General features: G+C 43.3%; 1 protein-coding gene across 1 annotated transcript in view; it reads right to left on the minus strand.

Moving 5' to 3' along the window:
• Positions 1-20,387, minus strand: part of MYH9 (myosin heavy chain 9) — a 97,838-nt gene extending 77,451 nt beyond the window's left edge. The window contains exons 1-2 of the mRNA XM_077829301.1: positions 20,240-20,387; positions 1,091-1,443 (exon numbers count right to left, since the gene is read on the minus strand). Of these exons, the coding sequence (XP_077685427.1) occupies positions 1,091-1,423 (333 nt within the window). The 5' untranslated portion in view covers positions 1,424-1,443; positions 20,240-20,387. The remainder of the gene's footprint in view (positions 1-1,090; positions 1,444-20,239) is intronic.
• Positions 20,388-23,444: the final 3,057 nt, after the last annotated feature.

The raw sequence follows: 23,444 nt of genomic DNA on the forward strand, positions 1-23,444 counted from the left end.
AAGAGGTATGAATGTTACTAGTGTTCAGAAAAAAACAGTAATCTAGATTTTCCTTAGAACTACAGTAACATTAGCATCCTCAATAGGTCATCGGGCAGCAGACATAACACACTAAAGAATCTACTTCACATTGCCTAGAGACACTGAACATCAGGACTTAATATCTCCATCTCCAGCTCTGACCATTCTGCTATCATTCTGTATTGTCAAATAAGGACTAGACTAGGACCAAACAAAATAGGAACAAAATTTCTCCAGAGGTAATCAGCCAGTGAATTAAAAAGTACATTACCACTGAGCCTAGTTCATCCTGTGCCCCTTGACAGCCTCTGCTTTAACAGGGACTTAAGGAATAGACTTGTGTGCTGTTTGATGCAAGTCACGTTAACAGTGACATTTGAACAGGAACTACAGAACCAATGCAGATTCCAAATCCTTATCCTCTAGCATGCCCCCTTTGGGCTCTTGTACCTTATTCCTTATGATTGTGCATGACTGTCATTTCCATGGCAACAACCCAGTAAAAGAATTATGCTGTTCTTGTAAATTTTGGTGGGAGGGAAGAGACTAGAACCTGGTAGTTCAGATATCCTGTACCCCAGAACAGTGTCTGTTTGTTACTGGAGAGGGCACATGTGCTAAAAACCTGAATCTCGGAGGGAGATTAGAGCCAGCTTGGCATTAGCATTCCCTTCCATTGAGGTTCCAGATGTGGGAAAAGCAAGCCAGATGTTAGGTATACATCCAAAATGGGGTTTGTTATTATTTAGTACTGTTTTAATCAGGCTTCCTGCTTTCCAAAGTCTCTTTTTTCTAGCCAAAAACAAGTTAATGATATTCAAAACATACTCCAAACAACGACACTCAAATGCCAAAGTCCAACCATTTCACCACAGCATTCCCTGAGATCCATTCTACCCAGGGGAGAGTTGTGGGGCTGAAGAAGCAGCGGTGTCACATAAGACTTTCATACGGGGCAGTGTAAGGTTAACTATAAATGTCTGGGAGAAGTTGGTTGCAGCAAGTTTACATGGAATCCCCATAAAAGCCTTCCCCGCCCTCCTCCCAAATACAGAAGATTGTTACTTACATAGATGAGCCCTGAGTAGTATCTCTCCTTCAAGTTGTGCAGCACAGAAGCCTCATTCAGGCAGGTCAGCTCTGCCATATCTTCCACTTTAGAGAATTTGGGTGGATTCATCTTCTGGATGTCATCTTTGTTTATTCTCACTTTCTTTCCATTTTCTGCCAGCTCCACAATGGCCTCATCTCCCACTTCCTCCTTCAGACTGGCCGCCTCAAATCCATTCTTCTCCGATGGGACCCACACCAGTTTCTTGGCTGCCCAGTCAGCCTGAGCCAGAGGGTTGTTGATGAGGTTTTTGTCCACGTAAAGGTACTTATCAACGTCTTTTTGAGCCATGGTGATTTATAACGAGGGACCTGCCGGAACAAAAAAAGAACTCAAGTTTTTAGAATTTAAGCAGCATTATGAACTCTTAGAGGCAAATGGACTCTACGCTGGCTTAGGTCCCTGGCTATCAGGGCCTCCCCCACCTTAAGTTTATTTCAGTAATCACAGGTGGTTTGCGGGAATTACACACAAGGTCAGGGTTTCTCTTCCTAAAATGACAGGAAAAGAACAGACTGTTCAAACATTGTGAGTATTTAGCATTTGGAAAATATGTATTTTCTATTCCCTAGCAAAAAACAAGTTAAACTGAAATTAAGCTTGTAAACATGTTAGACAATTCGGAAGCAACAATCCCTATAGTAACTTACTGACTAACACCTAGATAACTACTTGTTTCGCATTGCAGTTAAGATCAGATTTCTTGACTAATATCACCACTATCTAGGCTGTTGACAATTCACTGCAGAATAGTTTTAACCAAACTTTTTAGCTCTCTCCTCAAAATGGAGGGGGAGTGAAGTCTTTTTGGTATTTCCTGGTTCACTGAAAACGTGATATTTGATGTACTTCAGCATTTACAAATGCCATGGATTGCCTGGGTTGAGCTGTCAGTTACCCTTTATTCCCTGAAGATATCCCTAAGTGTCCCAAGATACATTTTAAGAAGAAGAGAATTTAAAAGGCGGATTAAGAATACACCAAGTACTCCCCATAGCCAGATTATGGTACATACCCAACACAAATCTGGGCTTAACTCAGTTTATCTGTGCTCTGTAGGTCATCCTTACAGGAAACTGTTGAAGATGTTAGTTATCAGGGTACAGAACCTTTCTGGGTTAAGAAACATTATGGTCACTACTTTGTTTAAAGATCGTGTTTTTGTAGCAGTGACATAACTGAGGCCTAGTGATGGAGAGATCACTGACATTGCATCAGGGAGAACGTTGGGGATTTCTAGGAGTGTGTATAAAACAAAGTAATTGGGATTTAATCTTTCATCAGAACTATCAGAAATGCTTCTGCCAAGAGGTTTTCGGTTCCTAAAATGGGATTTATGTAAGGCACCATTTGGTTGGTGAATCAAGATGCTGGTGCACTTCATGCACCAGGGCTCATTAAACCAAAGAAAGCCAGACACTTCACAAAAACACCAAAAGCCTTACCCCCTAGAATCGGTGCTCACCAACTTGTCAGTCACTTAACTCACTCTGATTTTATGCAACTTTGTCAGAAATTTTCAGTTAGCCAGAAAAGAGAAGACAAAAAGGAGAAGAGGCAGGATGGTCTGTGCATGCAATAGGAGGCTGTCAAATACTGTTACAACAGTTCCTCTTCAAGTATATAAACAAAGCTTGCAAAGCCAACTAGGCAGCATTCCGGCACAGCAAGAGTTTCCCAAAAAGACAACAGGAATTAAGAGCTTCACTGCAGGAGCAATCTGGCCCCAACATGCATTGGGATCAGCTTAAAGCATAGCATCCCAGCATTAAGCACATGTAACAGCAAGAAAAGTCTGGAAAAATGCCAACTATGGTACAGATCGGCACTGAGACCCAATCCAGCAATGTGCATGCATGCAGGGAAATTCCTTTTATCAAATGGATAACTGCACTCTTGCTTTGTACTGAATGCTGTACTTGTTCCTGCTCTGCAAGTTTTGTAGCCATCAACAAGGTTCAAGTAGTCCACATATAGCAATATCACTTGAACTCTGATTTAAAATCTACATCTTAGACCATGAATGCAAGGAATACACTTGAGTCTAGAAGACTAAGACACAAGCAGGGCCCTTGTGATTTGATAGTATTTTAGGTTTATTTCTGCAGCAAGACAGGTACAACCTGCAGTAGGTGCACCAAAGAGACATCCCATTACATCCACTGTTGGCTAGATAGCAGCAGGAGCAAAGGTAGAGTAACAGTGTTTGCAATCCTACAGTGCTTGGACAGTGCACACCTGTAAATGAGGCCACCACTAAAATGAGAGCAAGTTGTCATTCCATTCTAGAACTACACCACACTCCAGGACATCTGGCCTGAGCGAATACACAGGAAGGGGAAAGGAAGTCCAGGATCTTTGAAGAATGGGTTGGTGATTCAGCATGAGATCTTGCAAATCTCAGGTGACCTTGGATACTTGCTACAGACTGTAGGCCAGCCAAAGGGTTAAAGAGAGAAAAAAGGAACTAAAACGTTCATTGTGTTCATGATCGTATCAGGTTTGGCAAGGCAACAGATGTATTCTAACCTCCATTACACAGCTTCCTGCAAATGTAACTCCCAAGAATTTAACCAGTTTCCTTTTTTGGCTATAATCAAGCAGGACACCAGAGGCTGAGTGCTTCAGCTAAATTAGGATTCCCCAGGAAATGATTAAACTGAATGTAATTAAACTATCTGAAGAGCTCTACATTCAGCCTAAAATACATATTCCTGACTCCCTTTTCACGCAGAAGATACAATTGCTACAGTCTGGAGATTTTTCTGCCTCACATTTTGAGGTAGAGATTAACACCTTTTGGCTAGGAAATAGGACCACAGGTCAAAAGACACCTCACCCAGGTATGGACCCTTTCACACCCAATGAAGAGGATAGCCACATTAAGGAGACTGGTCAAAATCCTTATTTCAGGGTTTCTCCTCCTCCATCCCACACACAGTAAGACTACACTCTTCAGCAGTGAGAGATGGTTAGAGTGTACAATACCATTTGATAACTAGCCCTCCTAGCCCATGGCTTCAGCATGTACAGTACACTTCTGCCTCCATCAGTCATTCCAGATTGTGCATTGTGCAGGAGGGGCATGTAGAAAAATTAGGCCTCCTGGAATAGCCATATTACTCACACAATACAGAAATTAATCTGATGGCCAAACTAGGAGCAAATCCATTCCTGTGCTGGTGTTAACACTAACGCCAGGACTAAGAGGAGGCTGTTTACACCTCTAATTCCAGGGCAACCCTTAGCACTGCCCTACCTTGTGCTTCCTACCACAACTATGGGGCTCACAGGAGGAGGGAATTGCCTAGACAAAGGACTGCCCGAGTCACATCACCTACTGCCCCCATCCAATCCTTCACAGCTCCAGCCGGCTTCTGACAAGCACCACAGTATCTCCTGCACCTGGGACCTCTGTGACTACGTCTACACTACCGCGGTAAGTCGACCTATGCGACGCAACTCCAGCTATGTGAATAATGTAGTTGGGAGTCGACACACCTTAGGTTGAGTTACCATGGGGTCGACTTACCTTACTCTTCCCATCGGGGGTAGAGTATAGGGGTCAACTGGAGAGTGATCTGCTGTCAATTTGGCAGGTCTTCAATAGACCTGCTAAATTGACCATAGGTGGATTGATCTCAGAGCATCAATCCCTGCTGTAGTGTAGACATAGCCTGTGATAATGCAGAGGTCCCCTGGGCAAGTGGTTATTCCCTGGGAGCCTTAAGCTCCCAAATTCTTTGCAGTGGTGAGGCCATTGGCCAAAAAAATTCATAGTTACCCAAGTGTCTGCAAGTCTGACACCAGCAGAAGATCCTAGTTCAGAGAGGGATGTAATTATTGAGGCCAGCTATGTACAAGTACCCAATGAACTTCAATACTAAGAAATCCTATACATGGCTGAGTATGACATAAGAAACTTTATATATTCATGAGCATGGCTATCACAACACTCTGCTGTGACTATAGGCTGATTTCCACGTTCTGAATCCTCTTTGCAACAGAAGCTGATCTAGTAATTAGAGCTAGAGCATCAACACAGGCAGTCAGGTTTAAGAGCCAAACAATTAATGGTTGTGGGAAAGACACCAGCTAGTAGTGTTGCTCTGCAAGTGGTTTGTTTGCTCAGTAATTTGTTTTGGGTGTTGACATGATTGTGTGAGGCATTGACATTTATCTATACATGTATATTGGGCGATAGAGGGGATTATTGTTTGTTGCAATACAGCCTATAGACAACAGCACAAAGTGTCATGATCAAGATTTTTTTATTTTTTTGGAGTTTAAAATTCTCCTTCCTAGTGTTTTCAGAAATAGTACAGCTCTATTAACACAGTAGTTCCCAAACAGTGGTCCATAGTAGTCTGGAGAGCAGGTTAGTCAAGTGTTGTTTGCTTTCTTTTATCCAGGTGCCAAATCACATTGAAAGAAAGTTACAAACACATTCTTGTCATGTAAGTAGTTGTGTGATCACCACGAGGATATGGTGCAATTTCAAGCGGAGGAGAAGTGGTCTCCACAGTCATGAAGGGAGGGGAGATGCCCACAAGATATGAGGGTAGTCCATACTATGAAACAAAAGTATGAGAACCCTGTATTTATGTACTTCCGTCCAGATTCTTTTGAGCTAGGGTGACTAGACAGCAAATGTGAAAAATTGCTATGGGGGCAGGGCGTAACAGCAGCCTATAAGAAAAAGACCCCAAAATAGGGACTGTCCCTATAAAATCGGGACATCTGGTTATCCTGTTCTGAGCTGACTGAACCAAACATTGCTTTTTAGTTAAGACGCTATCTGTCCCCCTTAGGAACTAGGAGGAAACGCATTTGTCTCTTAAACACTTTGGTCTACACGGGAATCACACATACTGAAGTTTGCTTTAGGCTCTATACACATTACCACTTACCGTGGTACAACTTACATGGCTTGGGGTGTGAACAAGCCACCCCTGGAGCAAAGTAAGTTGCACTGACCTAACAATGTTGTCCACACCAGCGCTTGGCAGGAGAGCTATTGCTACCCACGGGGGCTAAAGTAATTAAGCTGACAGGAGAGCTCTCCCCCACTGGCTTAGTGCATCTGCACTAGTGGTGCTACAGCGGTGCAGTAAGCTCTGTAGTGTTGCCATAGGTTTAGTCTTCCCATGGATTTGCAGCTTTAGGGTTTGAGAGTTAAGGAGGTTCTCTTCCCCACAGCCCTTTACTCCAGTAGGACTATCAGGTGCCAATAAAGCAATTCTACAAATTGAAACTCACCTTGGCCAACCTGAAAAAAAATCTAAAAGTTGCCCCCTTGCTGAAAGCCATTGCCTCTAAGTTTCAGAACTAAGAACTGTTTCGAGACCTTTCAAAGAAGCCAGCATTATCTGTTTGTAATTTAATCTTCCAGAACTATTTGCATTACCCCCACTCCCCCAGTGTTTACTTTGTCAGCAGCCACAGAATTGTTATTTTTGGGATTGAGCTATTGCTCACCAAGATGGGCTTGGACTACACTGAACTATCTAGGTAAAAGCAGAAGTAAATTAGACTGAAAATAATCAAAGAGCACTAACAGGAGTTTTGCATCAGATTTACTGTAGTACTTGGAGTGCTGGTTAAACAGCTAGTATTAAACCAGGAGACTTCTGGTTTGAGTCTTCCAAAGCTTTCACTAACTGGAGATTTCCAGACCAGCCCCACAGGTGCTAAAACAGAATTTCTAGGGAAAAGGATTTACCATGGTGAGGCAGATTTGTCTCCTTTCTTATTGGAGAATAGCAAATAAAGGGAAAGAGGTTGGTCTTGCAGTGTAAGTCTTGGACTGGGACCAGTTCCTGGATTTGTCACAGATCTCCTGTGTGGCCTTAGGAAGGTCACATGTACATCAGCTCTTTATCTGTAAAATGGGAATACTACTTTCCTACTTTAGAGCCTTATCAGGATAACTTCATTGATGTTTGTGAGGTGCGCTGGTATGGGGCCACAGAATACCTAGGTAGAAGTAGTGTAGTGTCTGAAACAGCTCACTGTAACAGATCATCAATGTACATGCTCATGATTGGAGCTTGTACTTCCCTTTCTACATGGAGGAATGATTTGTCTGGAAGCTTACCTTTTGATAAATTTAATAGTGTCTTACTAGATGACTCAAAATTTAATGGGAAATTATCCTGACAGGTGTGTTTAGTGACCTTTATGCCAGCATTGTAGAGACAAGATTAGAAAGAGGGGAAAACAAAGATTAGCTTGTTTTAGGTAAGTGTCACTGTCTGATAAACAGACTCCCTTTGTGTATGCAGTTCACATTTTTAAGTTGTTCATATATTTGAACAAAGTTCACAAATGCAAGTCATCAGTTCTTAGTTGAATTGGCCTACAAACTACTCTGTAGTTACAACCCACTAAATACATCAGCTTAGGACCTTCTATCAAGAAGGGCAAAACTCCATGTCTTGTTGGCATGACAAGACTCTGTCATTAGAGAACTAGTTTTACCGGCTGATGAAGATCAATTCAACCACAGCTAAAAATCTCTTCCCAATGGGAGAACTTGGATACTCTTTCCTAATGTAGAATGTTTAAAGAATCTGACCTTGAATAGCCTGGCTGATCTGAAACATTCATCAATAGACATGATAGGAGTCCCATTCAAATGCATGATCTGAGCAGTCTGTTCTTGCCTCGGTTCTGCTGATAGAACTATTTCTCCGTCCCCAGCCATCTGAGCATAGTTTGTCAAAACCAATCACTAAAAGATAACCATATTTAAGAGATCTAATTATATACCAGATGGTGCCGAACTGGAAAGTGCAGTATGTAGGTTAAGCAAGTGGTGAGAGTGTTAAAATGCATCATGTGACTATGAACTGAAAGCAGCTTCTTGCAAGACTGCAGCGTCTACTATTCATTGTGAATGTTCCTCTGAATTTGCTGAGGAACTGTTTGGCCTCAGATCCTTAGGACTGATTAGTAAAGGCACAGAGGACCCAATGGCTAAGTGAGTGGAAAGATGAACAAGGGAAGAGCAAAAACAAGGTTATACCCAAGTTTGTAGGTAGGATTTTAGCTTGAAACCTCAGTTATCACTGAAGAAGCTACATTTAGTATTTCATGTCTGTTCCTAGGAGAACAATTTTCTGGATCCAACTACTAGCCCATCAAATCCAGTATGCTCGATAACATATATAGCCTGATGCTACAGATAAAGCCAAAAATCACAGTGCACTCAGTCAACTGTCTAATGCTGTAGACCACAGTGGGGGTGGGGGCAGGAACTCCATCTTGCCTCTACTACACAGCCTCCTTAGAATTTAAGAGGTTCTTCATTATGTTATTTGTACTACTGCACATTAAGTGCAAGGCACAGCATTAATATGTTCCCCTCTGCCCATGAGAAAAAATAATCCAGAAACTTTGAGGGCATTTTGGCATCACATATTCAGCTGGATAGAGTATGGGAGGATGGGGCAATAAATATGTGAGGTATCAAGAATCTTAGTGACAACAGGTTAAAAGGAGTTGGATTAACTGGAGGAGAGGGTTAAACACCGATGAGAAATTTTAAGTTCTTGGGTCCAAATATGGCAACTTCAAGACACTGAACCACTCCTACCCAGCTGGAAAATTAGTTCATTTCATATGTGCACTACCTGATTTATACAATGTTTAGGTAGTGAATGGCAAACTGGATTCTGGAAGTGAATAGTCATGTCCAGAAAAGAGACTTCTTTCTACCTTCTCTCTACCACACAACAAGGAATTTCTCGGATATGTAAATCTGAACTAGTTGATTGTCAAGGTCAATCATGAGATAGAAAGACAAGAATTAGTGTGTGTCTTACAGGTTCACTTGAAAGGTCTCCAGCAGGTATTTTCAGAATGATGACTATGGGATACATGCTTTTGGATGACCACCTTTAGAATTCTCTTAATTTGATCTCAAGCACTATCTGGTAAGTGCATCAAGCAGCATTTCCTCACTCTAGAATAGTCCTTGTCACAGGAGGGTTGCTTTGGGACAAAGGTTTTAAGTAGGAATTCCCAAAATACACAAGTCATATAATAGTAAGACACTACCATCACAACTTATCTGGGTGATGGCAATGGTCAGTCACATTTCCCACCCCACGCAACACAGTTCAAACTAAGTCATATTACACTTTATGGTTGAGTCAAAGCTAAATAGGGCTTACAAAGCACACGCTGGGGTTTGAATACCAACTGCTGCTCATAGGGAGTGGCCTTGTCTTAACTTCAAGATCAGTCCTAAATCCAGCAAATCTAGGCTGGCTGCCACCCAACACTGTTCACTTGAAATAAATATTCCAAGATCACTATCGTGCATGATGTGCTTTCTGCAACTGTTTCTTATTAGTGATATACTGTACATGCCTTCTCAGCAAAGGACAGAATCCCACTCCCAGAGACAGAATACCCACAAGGAAAAAAACATTCCAGAAGGAGAACACATACTTCATGACCACTGGACAGAGTAATCCCACTTACAGAGACAGCAGTAGTTTAGAAAACTGCAGCCCATCCCTGCTGTTCAAATGGTTTTGCTGTGGGATTGTTGCCTCGAAAGTCAGAACAAACAGCAAGAACTTTGACCAGACGTGTAGAATTCCTCAGGAATACTGCATTAGAGGGTGTAAGGACTTTCAGACAGTTTTAGCCCCTTGTTATCTCTGGGTCACTTTTCTCCCTTCTCTAATACTTTGCATTAGGCCTAATGAGAGTCTTTGGTGCTCAAAAAAGTTTAGTCAGATGCTTTAAGCCTGAGAACCCTCCAGCTGCTCACATTATCGTAGTAAATACACACATTTGCTTGTCACAGGGCAGGGCGGGCGGCAGGGATTAAGTTAATTACATCTAGTTTGAAGACAGTGAAGAAAAATAAGGTTGGCTACTTTTTGTGAAGCTATAGGGCACAAGGTCTTACCAATGAAAATATTGGTACAGCCTTATCATCCTGGCCTGTAGGTACAGAAATTGAATGCAACAGCATGTCAGAGAACTTGTTTTTACCATCCATACCAATAATATTTCAAATAAATATTTTAATTTTTCCCTATCCATATAGAATGAAAACTTGAAGTTGTTTGGCAGCCATGTTCAAATGTGATTTCTACAATGGAAACAGAGTCTACGTCTCACCAGAAACACTATGGCCAGCTTGCTAGTTGGTTCTACTACACTATGACAGTCTATATACTGGACCTTTGTACCAAAAGTTGCCCACCTCTGTTTCAAATGGCTCAGCTCCACCATTGATAGCGACTGTGGAAATGTTGGACAGAAAAGCCTAACATAGCTCAGGCTTACAAGATCCAAGTTTGATTCTCAACATCACTCCCCATTCAGGCAGGGATTGGGAGACCCTCCCTTGGAAGCAGAGGTGAGCTCCAAAAAGGACTCATTAAGTATCTTCTGGCCAGGAAAACAGCCAAGATACTTTAATAGAAAATACCAAGCAGCCTTGAGGCTCAACAGGTATGTAGGGGCCAAGTGAAAACAACTTCAGCACCTATAAATACTGAGGCCTGGTCTACACTACAGAGTTAGGCTGATGTAAGGCATATTAGGTCAACCAGCTCTGTAAGAGTCTACACTAAAATATAGCTCCCACTGACATAACTCGCCCACTACACCAACTTAACTCCACCTCCATGAGAGGTGTAGTTCTTAGGTTGATGTAGTCAGGTCAACACACAGTGTCAGCATAGATACTGCACTGCTTACATCGACTGTTGCTCCCTTTCAGAAACAGTCCCACAATGCCCGTCACTGGCAGTTAAATCCTGGTGGGGCTGACACAAGGCGTGTAGTGTGGAGGTTTAGAACCCGTTCAGTTACTGCAGTGGCTGTATGTCCATGTAATTTAGGTCAACTTAATTTTGTAATATAGACTTGCCCTCACACTCTGAAGACATATCTAACACCTGCAAGGCTTTGCACTGCTCCACCCCTGCATATTTATCTAGCTGAACCCTGTGTGCACCCCACACTTCGCTATTTCCACTTGTTTCTGCTATATTGAGCTTTCCCCTGCCATGACCTTAAGCTAACTTGCTTCTTCTGGTTAGTCTTCCAGCCCTGACCTTTACCTTTTCCCTCCTTCCAAAGAGGAAAGTATTCAATTTTAATAAGGAGCCTAGCTGTGCATACAATAAGCCTCTTGATCTTTTACTGGTTTAGAACCTGTCCTCCCAAACCCTCCTCTTAAATGTTTTAGAGCAGTGGCTCTCAACCAGGGGTGCACATATCCCTGGTGGTACACAGGTCTTCCAGAGGGTACTCAATGTATCTAGATCAGTGTTTCTCAACCATGGGAGTTGCAATCCCCACGGGGGTCATGGGACGTATTTTGGGGGGGGGGGAAGGTGTCGCAAGTGCAGTCCATGTGGTATCGTGGTGGTAAGCAGAGCAATTGCCCAGGGGGCCCATGCCAGAGGGGGCCCTGCAAAGCTAAGTTTCATGCTTCAGTTCTGGGTGGTGGCAGGTCTCAGGCTTCAACCCCACCGCCCAGGGCTCTGACTTCAGACAAGGCTCACAAGTATCATGCTGAAATGTAAGCATAAAATAAATCGATTGGAATATAAATATTGTAATCATATGATGAAAATGAGAAAGCAAGCACTTTCAGTAATAGTGTGCTGTGCCCCTTTTACTTTTATGTCCGATTTTGTAAGCAAGTAGTTTAAGTGAGATGAAACTTGGGGTACACAAGACAAATCAGACCCCCTGAAAGGGGTACAATAGTCTGGAAAAGTTGAGAACCACTGCTCTAGGGCACTTATCACTGTAAATATTTGAGTGCTTTTCCCACTTTGTCACCCCTCTTATGTCTCCTTTACTCTGGAAACTCAGAGCAGGAAACTTGTTTTTACTAGTCTGAAGTGCTAGTGCTGCTCATAAGTAATGGTCTCCAAGTACAACAACATGGGGAGGGATTCAACTCCAGCACCAGGAAGTAGCTAACTCATGCTTACAGGAAACATGTTCCCCTTCCTGTAGGGGCAATAATTTGGAAAATATAATGTACCAGACCAAGTTTCAGTGACAAGTATGAGAGCATTCTCACTCCTCATAATCAAGGAGTAATAGCCTTCCCACATGGGCCACAATAAACTTACCCCATCCACAATGCTTATGGTGGAGAGGCTAAAGTCTACACGATTAATACTCCCAGTACCCAAACAAGCAAGAGACTGACAATTACTGCATCTACCTTACAAATACAGAGTAGAGACATCACCCCACCATATTCTACCAATATCAGTTTCAGATACTGCCTTTTTGGCCTATATCGAAGAATCATAGTCCATACTGTCATAATCAGAGGTCCATAAAGGAAAATGTGAAGTATTTTACATGGCAATTACCAGTGGGGGCGGGGGGGGGGAGGAGAGAGATGGTTGATACAACTACATATTTCCAGATTTAATATTTACAATGCAATACATATCTCCATATATCAATGTAACGTTATTAAAAATCACATATTAAGTCTTAATGAAGTTATTTGCGAATTCCACTTTTAGGTGGCTGAATCATAACCACACACAAGTGTCAATATTACGTGTGTGTACACGCATTTCACGTTGCCTGCCATACAATGTCTTAAACTGCAAGCTCAAATTCTTCTGTACAAGACTTGTGTCAGGAAGTTAAAATAAAGCAGATAAAGAACATTTTAGCATGCAATAGAAAGTTTAAACTTTTATGATGTTCTAGTATTAACATTCATACTGCAATAGCACCTAAGGCAATAACCAGTTTGGCACCCCATTTTGCAAGGCATTCTACAGATACAGCATGACAGTCCCTGCCCAACAGAGTTTACAGCCAAAAAGCCCTCACTATTTCATCCTAAAGTTCACTTGGGAAACCATACCATTTTATAGTCAGTTACCAGCTACATTTTGGGGAAGGGGGGATTAAATAACTGTTTTTGTTACATTTCAGAGTACAAGATTAAACCATCACCATGACTATTACAGTGTTGCTGTAATATCAGATCAGTGACTCCAGTTCACTTCTACTCAAAGCAGCACCAAGTATGCCACTAAAACCACTCAGACGCAAGAGCAGCCATCCTCTTAAGAGGAAAAGAGCCAGCATTCTAACAGTAAAGCCACCTGCATATCCTAGACATCCAGGTTGGTCAAGAGATAGCATAAACTCAAGTAAACAGGTGAAAACTCAAGGCACATTTAAGGAAGTTATTGTCTTAAATTGTGTTGTATCACTAAACCCAATTACAGAGAAGTAAACTACAAGAATATGTTTTACTTAAGAATAAACAGGAAATTGCAATCTTGACTATCTGACAAAAAAAGCAGTTCCTATCTGAATACAAGAAACCAAAGTTGTAAGCTTTGCCTACACCAAAGATTTTTCTATCAAAAATAGAATCTGCCTTACATCCGCTTTGCATGCATTCAAATGAGAATTGTAGTTCTTGTGTCTTAACCTAGATCATATGGATTTCTTGCTGAGATTGATCAGTAAAACTGTAGCTTTTGATGAGCAACAGATTCATTCCGATCTTGATCGTGACAAACGTTTCTAAACTGTTAAATTTCTCTCAACATATACTACTATTCATTTGTTACGGATTGTTGCTGGTCACCCATCCACCTGGCTCTAGAGTCTAGTCTTTACTAAAGTGCCTAAATAAGCTGCTTGTGTACATTTTAACTAGATACTAGTTTTCTTTTTGAAGGAAGATGAAACCTCAACCCCGAGCACAGAGCTCCAGCAACACAAACCCCATAGGAGTTATGAAATATGCCTTTGCATACCCTGCTCATACCACCTTTCCTCATCCAACATAATGCATATCTATTGCCTGTGTTTCCTGCTACTGTATGCAGTGTTGTTGTAACCATGTTGGTCCCAGGGTACGAGAGAGACAAGGTAGTGAGGTAACATCTTTTATTGGACCAACACTGGTTTGTGGAAGGTACAAGCTTTTGAACGATACAAAGCTATTCCTCACATATGGGAAACTTATTTCAGATACATATGCCAGGGAGTTCTATAGTTACAATTTTGTTGTGCTTAGACACACAGGTGACATTGACATAAGCAATACATAATGCAAGAGCAAAAGAACTAGTTTCTAAAGTAACTGGCAATGAAATTGTTCAGAGTTTCATTAATGGAAAATTGCAAACTCCACTACCTCTTTGGTCTTCTTTAGGAAGCTCAGGGAAAAAGAAGCATGCTGCCTGGGACAGTAAGAGTCAAGAGGCAATGACTGAAAGCAGGTATATGGTGTATGCTGTGGAGGGAATCTGGTTTGGTATCAGATCAGAGGTTGCTATGCCACTGCAGTACTCTTGGATAACAGAAATCAGTGTTGAGAAGATGAACATTTTGGGAACTCAGTACAACTTCCTACAGCCACTAAAAGTGACTTAAAAGGGAAAGTGTGCATGAAAGATAAACCATAATTAAATGTGGGCATAGAGATTAACTACAGGTTTGTGTTAACGTACTCCTAATTTACTAGGACACACCCATCAGTAATAACTTCCAGGGTAGACATTGCATTTGCAGGTGACTACATATAGTTGGTGTTATTGGATACCACTCCAAGATAGGTTGTTAGTTTCCACATCCTTTTGCACCAGAAGACTGAATTAGTCCTACCGGACAGCGTGCTCAGACCAAAAAGAAACTGAGGATGCAAGGTCACCTCAAGCCAGCACACAACTAGATTGATTGCCAGCAAAAACAATGCTGCTGCAGGCAATGCAATACTATTACAGCTTTATCCCAGCCCACAGGAATTACTGAAAATGAACACAAGGAAAAATTCTCTAACACTTATTATGCAAAAAGAAAAGGAGTACTTGTGGCACCTTAGAGACTAACCAATTTATTTGAGCATGAGCTTTCGTGAGCTACAGCTCACTTCATCGGATGCATACCGTGGAAACTGCAGAAGACATTATATACACCCAGAGACCATGAAACAATACCTCCTCCCACCCCACCGTCCTGCTGGTAATAGCTTATCTAAAGTGATCATCAAGTTGGGCCATTTCCAGCACAAATCCAGGTTCTCACCCCCCCCCCCCCCCCACACACACACACAAACTCACTCTCCTGCTGGTAATAGCCCATCCAAAGTGACCACTCTCTTCACAATGTGTATGATAATCAAGGTGGGCCATTTCCTGCATAAATCCAGGTTCTCTCACTCCCTCATCCCCCTCCAAAAACCACACACACAAACTCACTCTCCTGCTGGTAATAGCTCATCCAAAGTGACCACTCTCCCTACAATGTGCATGGTAATCAAGGTGGGCCATTTCCAGCACAAATCCAGGCTCTCTCACCCCCTGGGAACACACACACACACACACACTCTCCTGCTGGCAATAGCTCATCCAAACTGACCACTCTCCAAGTTTAAATCCAAGTTTATGCTGCTGTTTGCATATATGCTTTAAATTGCAAATAAACATCAGGCAAGTGGGTTAACAAGATATCCACATTAGAAGTCAGGAGGAACCCTCAGTGCCATCTAGCACCCTTCAGATTAAGCACTGCACTTACAATGAACAAGACCATGTTCAATTTTACATTCAGTCTGGAGGATTCAGACATCTTTCAGAAGAGGTTCACATCAGTTTCTGGACCTTGAAGTTTAGCTGTTAGAGAGCCTCTCCTCTAAGACAACCTTAAGCTGCCTGTAAGAATGTAGACCTACTATAGAAAGATTTTTGCACCATAACTCTTATTTAAAGAGGCATTAAGTCCTAGATTAACCATAGGAGTGTTCCTGTACCTCCAGCAGGTCCATTTTATGATCTCACCATGGTAAAGTCATACAGATTCCTAAAAGTTACATAATCCTGGGCAAGAGAAAGATTCAGAAGGCTACTCATACTCAAGAGTCTTAAAGTCATTCCAGCCTAATTAGAAGGTTAGAGGTAGCAAAACTCAGAAGAAACTAGTCACACCGTTCATCTCCCAGCAATTTAGTATATTGAGAAGGTCATGAGACTGACACCTCCCACAGACTGGTGTCCAATCAGTGTCTGAAATATTTTAGACACTATAGCAGCTTTCTCTCTCACATTTTCAAACAGCAAGCCATGCAGGCATGTACACTCATGTTCTCACCTTCATGGAGACAGTTTGGAAGAGAATTATCCTATGAAATGGGATTTATTGCATCATTTAATATGGCATTTTTAAAGCAAGACCAATAAAATAATGCTTTGTGCTTTCATACTGCCTGTTACAGTACTAATACTAGGCCTCAGCAGTCAGACTAGGAGCATTTGCATTATCAGTACGCTTGACTGCTTTGAACACCTGCAGCTTTTGACTACACAGAGAACACCAGAAAAACTTACAACTTAAGAGAAGTACTAGTTACCATTTACTACAGAGTTTTAACACCAGACCTTCAGTCCCCTGGCATTTTTCATACCAGGGAAACAAATGCTTAGGAGGACATATGGGATAGGTTTACACTGCAATTAAAAACTCATGCCTCACAGGTATGGGGTCACAGGACTCAGGCTAAGGGGCTGTTTAAGTGCAGTGCAGACACTGGGCTGCAGTACAGGCTCTGGAACCCTCCCACCTTGCAAGGTCCTAGAGTTCATGTCAAGGTTCCTTCCCCACTCTGAACTCTATGGTACAGATGTGTGGACCTGCATGAAAAAAACCCTAAGCTTATTTTTACCAACTTAGGTTAAAACTTCCCCAAGGTACCAACTATTTTACCTTTTGCCCTTGGACTTTATTGCTGCCACCACCAAGCGTCTAACAAATATATAACAGGGAAAGAGCCCTTTGGAAAAAAGTCTTTCCCCCCCAAAATCCTCCCCAAACCTTACACCCCCTTTCCTCGGTAAGGCTTGATAAAAATCCTCACCAATTTGCATAGGTGAACACAGACCCAAAACCCTTGGATCTTAAGAACAATGAAAAAGCAATCAGGTTCTTAAAAGAAGAATTTTAATTGAAGAAAAAGTAAAAGAATCCCCTCTGTAACATCAGGATGGTAAATACCTTACAGGGTAATCAGATTCAAAACATAGAGAATCCCTTAAAACCTTAAGTTACAAAAAAGGCACAAAAACAGGAATATACATTCCTTTCAGCACAACTTATTTTATCAGTCATTTAAACAAAACAGAATCTAACACATATCTATCTAGATTACTTACTAAGTTCTAAGATTCCATTCCTTTTCTGCTTCAAAAAAAAAAAAAAAAAAAAAAAAAAAAAAAACAACACACAGAAAGAGAGAACCTTTGTTTCTCCCCCCCCTCCAGCTTTGAAAGTATCTTGTCTCCTCATTGGTCATTTTGGTCAGGTGCCAGCGAGGTTATCCTAGCTTCTTAACCCTTTACAGGGGATAGGGTTTTTCCTCTGGCCAGGAGGGATTTAAAGGTGTTTACCCTTCCCTTTATATTTATGACAGCTCAGGTTTTTAATTGCAGTGTGGACATACCCATAGATGACTGATGTCTCCAAATTGAAGGTATATGTACAGTGCCTTCCCTAATGCTACATAGTAGATAAACAGTTTCCTGGCCTTCTCATTATTTACGAACTGCTTTACAATGTAGGCTTAGTTGTGACAATACATCGACTTGTTTTCCTTAGCCCATTCTAAGGCAGCCAATCAGAATACATCTAGAAAGGATGAGAAAAATTATGTATTCTCAACAGCCACAACCCCCGCCTCTCCTAGGATAAAGATGTCAAGCTGACAAGGGTCTAACTACTTTACTGAAGGTTTAACTTGAACCAAACATGAGGTAAGCAGAACCATACTCCTAGTATCAATGACCTGGAAAGTTTCCTCTGGAATAAGAGTAATCAGCAAAAAAACCTAATACAAGTATCAGTCATCCTATTATTTATATAGGAACAGATGTGCACTATATGGCCATGCAAGCCTGAGGACAAGGTCAGTACCTTCTCCTGAAAACTTACAATATCATTTCTTGGCAAGACAAGTTAAACATTGAGAGAGAGGACACTACACAAAAAATTCAACCTTGTTAGTCATATCCAGTTTAAAAGGTCCAGACATTTCACAGCTATTTATCTGGTACCATTCATGAGTCTACACTGATTCCAACAAAACTACTGAAAATCTTAGACAACTGATTTTTTGGTAGTGTCTGCCTGCAGACTATACATATCTGTTGAAATAACCCAAGCTGCTCAGGAGAAACAATCCACTCTAACTAGCCTCTCTTGATGTGAAGCTTCCATGACTTCTGTAGTAAACTTGTAGCTTCAGAGGCAATTTCACATGGCCAGAATATCCAGCCCAGTAGTATCATGTGCCTATCTACGACTGTTAGCATTATCCTGCACAACTTCGAAGTACTTAATAACCAAAGTAGCCCCACTTACTTTTATTAAGTGTCTTTTCCTCCAAATATTACCTCTCAATACCCCATGTAGCAGAAACATCTGTTTATCTCATCTCAGCGAAGCATAAGATTTTGAGTGCTACAACTCCAGAAAGTGAGTATATGAATCAATACAATGCTGCATCAAGGTTTGCAGCTTTCAATGGAGTGCCACAGATAAATTAACTTAGTCACATTGTTCCCTGGAGACTAAGTTAGAAAGTATCTTTACACAGGCAGAAACTGATTACAGGGCTTTTACTTTTAACTTAAAAGTAACTCAAACAGCATCACACCTATGCATAAGGAAGAAATTGTATTTTAAGAATTACGGATGTGTGTTTTAATCTTAGAACACCATGGTTCCTCAAGCTCCACACCTCAATGCAAATTACTCTGCACCTTCTTTACAGAGAAGGGCAGGGCACCAGGGCTTGCTGGTTTGGACTTTTTCTAGGATAACATCCGTTCAGCTTCGAAGTTCAAACCTATCATGCGTTACTTAGCACATCAGTTTAGATAAGAGAGACCTGATAAACAGTTTTCAGAGTAACAGCCGTGTTAGTCTGCTCAAATAAATTGGTTAGTCTCCAAGGTGCCACAAGTACTCCTTTTTTTTCTGATAAAGAGTCTCTCCCACAAAAAACTAGATTCTTAGCCCACTCTGGGTGCGGCAAGGCCAGAAAGACAAACAAGAAGAAAGCAATGCAGATAAGCACCAAGGTGATTCAGCGGGAGGACGGGGCTGGAAGAGGGTACCAATAGCCATTGTGAGAACAGCCTCCTTAACCTGACCAGCGCACCTTGTTACCACGAAACTACACTGTGTATTCGGCAGAACAAGATACCGCTGCAAGGCTCATTTCACACCGCGTCGAGGCAGATCAGGACAGGAGCACTCCTGATTAAACCCACTGGGTACGTATAGGTTTCACCCACAAGGGCTGGGGAGCTGATTTCTTTCTACGCCTAGCGGAGGCAGGTGGGTGACAATGCGGGAGGGTTCCCCCCCGGTGCGCTGGAATGAGCTAGGAAAGCGCCGCGCTCTCCAAGCCTTTGCAGGCTGCAAGCTTCATCTTGCCCCTGTCCCTCCCTCTCCGCGGCGGGAGCAGCCGGAGCGAGGCGAATGAGGAAGTCTGGCTCGGAGGGCGGAAGCCAAGCCCATTGCAATGTCTGCAGCGGGACTGTCAGCCCGTGACTCAGGCGGGAGCCCTGACAGCTGCCAAACGCTCCCTTCGCCCGCCCGTTACTCGCGCTGGCTGGCGGGCGGGCGGGCTAGGGGGCAAGGGCGGGGGGGGGGGGGGGAGAGAAAAGTTACCCCGCGCGAGCGGCACTCCCCCACCGCCGGGCAGGGGCGGCCCAGCGCCACCCCTCCGCCACCCCCGCCGAGAGGCGCGCGGGCACGTGCTTCGCTGCCCCGGGCCAGGGCTGGCCCTGTGGGCAGGGCTGCCGCCGCGGTTGCCCTGCACGGGGCGGGGGCGACCTCCGTGCCCCCACGGATGCCCCCTATCCGCTCCCCGGCCGACGGGAAGAGGCGGCAGGTAACGGCTCTGTTGCCAGGCCGGGCAAACCCATGGCCCGGGCCCCAGTCCGCGGGCGACGCAAGCGGCTGCCAGGCACCGGAGCAGACCCGCCCGACCCAGCCCACTCTCAAAGCCGCCAGCGCCACCCTAAGAACCAAGCGCGAGCGCTGCGTTCCTCGTCCCCGCCCGCACCTCACCTGAGTCCGGCCAAAGCCTGGGAAGAGCCGCGGCGGCGGCGCCTACTCCTTGCGGTGAGAGACTGGTCCTCAGGGCCGGTTCCTTGCACAGACTCAGCGCTCACCCACCGCGCTACTCCGGCTTTAACACCTCTAACTCCCCGGCACTGCGAGGTTTCAAGCCGGGCGGAGCGGCCGCGGCCAAGGAGCAGCTCCTCCCCTTTTCCATACAGCCCACCAATAGAAACACGGGCTGCTCCTGATTGACTCCGACCATAACCAACAGCGGTCGAGGAGGAGAGCGGCGCCTCTAGGAAGAGGGCGTAGCGTTCTTCGCTAACGCTCGAGAGTGAAGGGCCCAGCCAGTGGGCGCTCAGTCAAGGAGGAGCGCAGATTGACAACTAGTCCAGCCAATGAGAACAAGAGTAGGCCAGCCGAGAGTGTCCTGTTGGCTCGGGGAAGATCAGAGGAGCTGTTAGGCGGGGCAACTGTACGGGGCGGGAGGGGCAGAGAGTAACCTCCCATCCGTGCCCACAGTTACCACAGCCACACTCCCACAATCCCCTTCACCATCCCACACAACCCCTTGGTGGGCAGTGCCAGGCCCCTCCCATGGCCCTTCACTCCACCTGCCTTCCCTCTGGCATCTCCTCCACCAGGGCCACCTGGGAGATCCCCGGGCCAGGTGCTACTGGGCCCATCCTGGAATTCTTCATCTGTATAAATCACAGCTCTCTGCCAGTCGCTTTAAAAACTACGACCCACTGGCCAGTGCCAGCCGAAACAGACCCTTTCTTTCACTGGGTGGTTTCCAGTGCCTTCCCTTTCTTATGCTGTGTATGCCTCAATATCTCCTTCCTTCTTTGTCACTTGGGGGCTGAGAGAATTACAGCCCAGGTTTCAGCCTCCTCTGATGGGGTATATTCCTGATCCTCCAAAGTTGTCTAGGAAAAAGATAGAAAGCAGAACCTAATACTTCTAATGTGAAAATAACTGGCTTTATATATCAGATATTTTTTACCCATTATTAAGGAGCAGGAAAGGGCACAGATATATGTTTTTTGTTTTACAATTAAGTCTTTAAAAATAAGGAACCTTGAAAGGGATTAAGAAATGAATGGGGAAACAGAGCTCTGGAAGGATGGCGGTGATGTGACTGTGCTTTCTTGTGCATGCAAGAACATAGACAACAACACCCTTCACTTGCTGAAATGTAGAGAGCTGGGATACAGGGAGGCCACAGAAGAGGGGGATGTAATAGCCAAGATGAGAGGCGAGAAAGAATGGCTAAGGCTTTCAGAAGACAGTAGCAGTGAACCAAGAACAATATTGCAGAAGTATTGATAGGAATACTTAGCTATTAATTATTAGGGTTGGGGTTACTATATATGTGTCAGGCACTTTATAGGTAAATACAAATACAAGGTACCACCCATACGGAGCTTGTCACAACAGCCCTGTGTGGTAGGAAGATTCACAGGCATAGGCAATGCAAAATAAAGAAAGGTCAAGGGTCATCTAAGCTTATCTACAGAAGAGGCAAATGAGAGAGGCTTCAACTGAAAAAAGAAGTAGAAGAAATGAAGATGTGTTTGAGCAAGCATTTCTTGCCCAAGAGAAGCACTTCTCTCTTAGATTTATCTGAAGGAAGTTGGAACAAAGCTACAAGTTTACTTGATCAAGACACAAAAGGTGGAGTGGGAGAAGTCAGTAAAGGTGGTGAAAGATATGTACAGCTAAGTAACAGATATAAAAGTGGTATTGTTAAAGATACAGAATGAGAGAGAAGAATGCTGGTGGAAAAGAATAGGAGGGCTGAAAATTTAACTCTGTGGGACCTCATACAGGACAGGTATTGGTGCAGAAAAAGAGCTACCAGCAGAGACAGAGAATGCAAGAGAGGTAGGACAAGAGGGAACCAGGGACATATCCATAATCAACAGTATTCATGTGGCCCAAGATGATGTCCATTATGTCCAAGGATACATGTAGGAAAGAGAAAGAGCCATCAGTAGCAGCATAAAAAAGGCTGTTTACTTCTGGAGAGTAGTTTAAATTTTGTGGCTGGAGTGAAACTGAGATTGAAAATGGTCAAAGATACTAATGTGCAATAGGCTATTAAAGAATGAGAGGAAGCTGCCTTCTCAGCCACTTGGCTGAGAAAGGAAAAGATTAGAGAGGGGAGGGTAGTTAGGACCACAGTTACTGCACTTTTGCGCCCTCTTTTCCCTCCTGGAAAAATGTCTAAATTCTTTAGAACACTCTTAATTGTTCTCTAATGCTAATATTTCTGTGTGTAAGGTGATTCAGATTTGAAATGGCTAGTTTCCTTTGCTTGATTATTTGTTTGCACCAGATGCCAGTTACACTGTACAGAGGCGTTTGTTTTGTGGTGGCAGCAGTCACCCTGAAAAGGAGGCATACATATGAAAGTGTAATCAGAAAGTTTTCCTGTGAAGCCATGAAGGTTGAGGTGCACCTGTTATGTCCTAAAAGCTCATGAGAGTTTTATTTGATCCTTCTGACCAGTTCCAATTATAACGTTTATTGATGGACAATATGTGCAAACAGCTTCCATTTGGAAGAACAAATCTGCCACTGTCTTTATCTGAATTCTAAGTCCTCACCTCCTCAACAACTAACCAGTAGTATCTAGAATTACCCAGTGTCAGGAAACACCTCTTTCCTAGTCAAGAAAGAGGTTCTAGAATTCCAGGTTCTAGAATTCGGAAGCACATCTTCTCCTAGGCAATTAGCACCCAGAGTTACAATTGTCTCCTCACCAACCAATCAGCTTCCAGGGCATTCCAAACTATCAGGGATTGTGAATTGTTCAAAACATTGTCTCCTCTCACCTGTGTTCAGGAATCAAACCCAGGTCTCCCACATAGTGCCAACCCTGTACATTTTGAAATGCAATCACATCATCTATGCAAGATTTCCTGTCTAATGTGGTGAATGTAATCTTCCATACATATTGACTGTCAGGGGGTACTCCATGGTCATTCTTTTTTCAACTGAAGTATTGCTCTGCATAGAAAATGGAAATACCCTTTTTCCTTCCCTTACAGACACAAATCCTGCCCAACTCTGATTTCTCTTTAAGCTTGCCCTTCATTTTGCTTTAATGGATTTGGCACCATGGTGACTGATCCAGCTCTAGAAGCACACTGTTCTGGGGGTGTTTTGCTCGGCAATCACTTGATTGTTCTCTGGAAGTCGGTGA

This window comes from Eretmochelys imbricata, chromosome 1 (genome assembly GCF_965152235.1).
Source record: "Eretmochelys imbricata isolate rEreImb1 chromosome 1, rEreImb1.hap1, whole genome shotgun sequence".
Lineage (NCBI taxonomy): Eukaryota > Metazoa > Chordata > Testudines > Cheloniidae > Eretmochelys > Eretmochelys imbricata.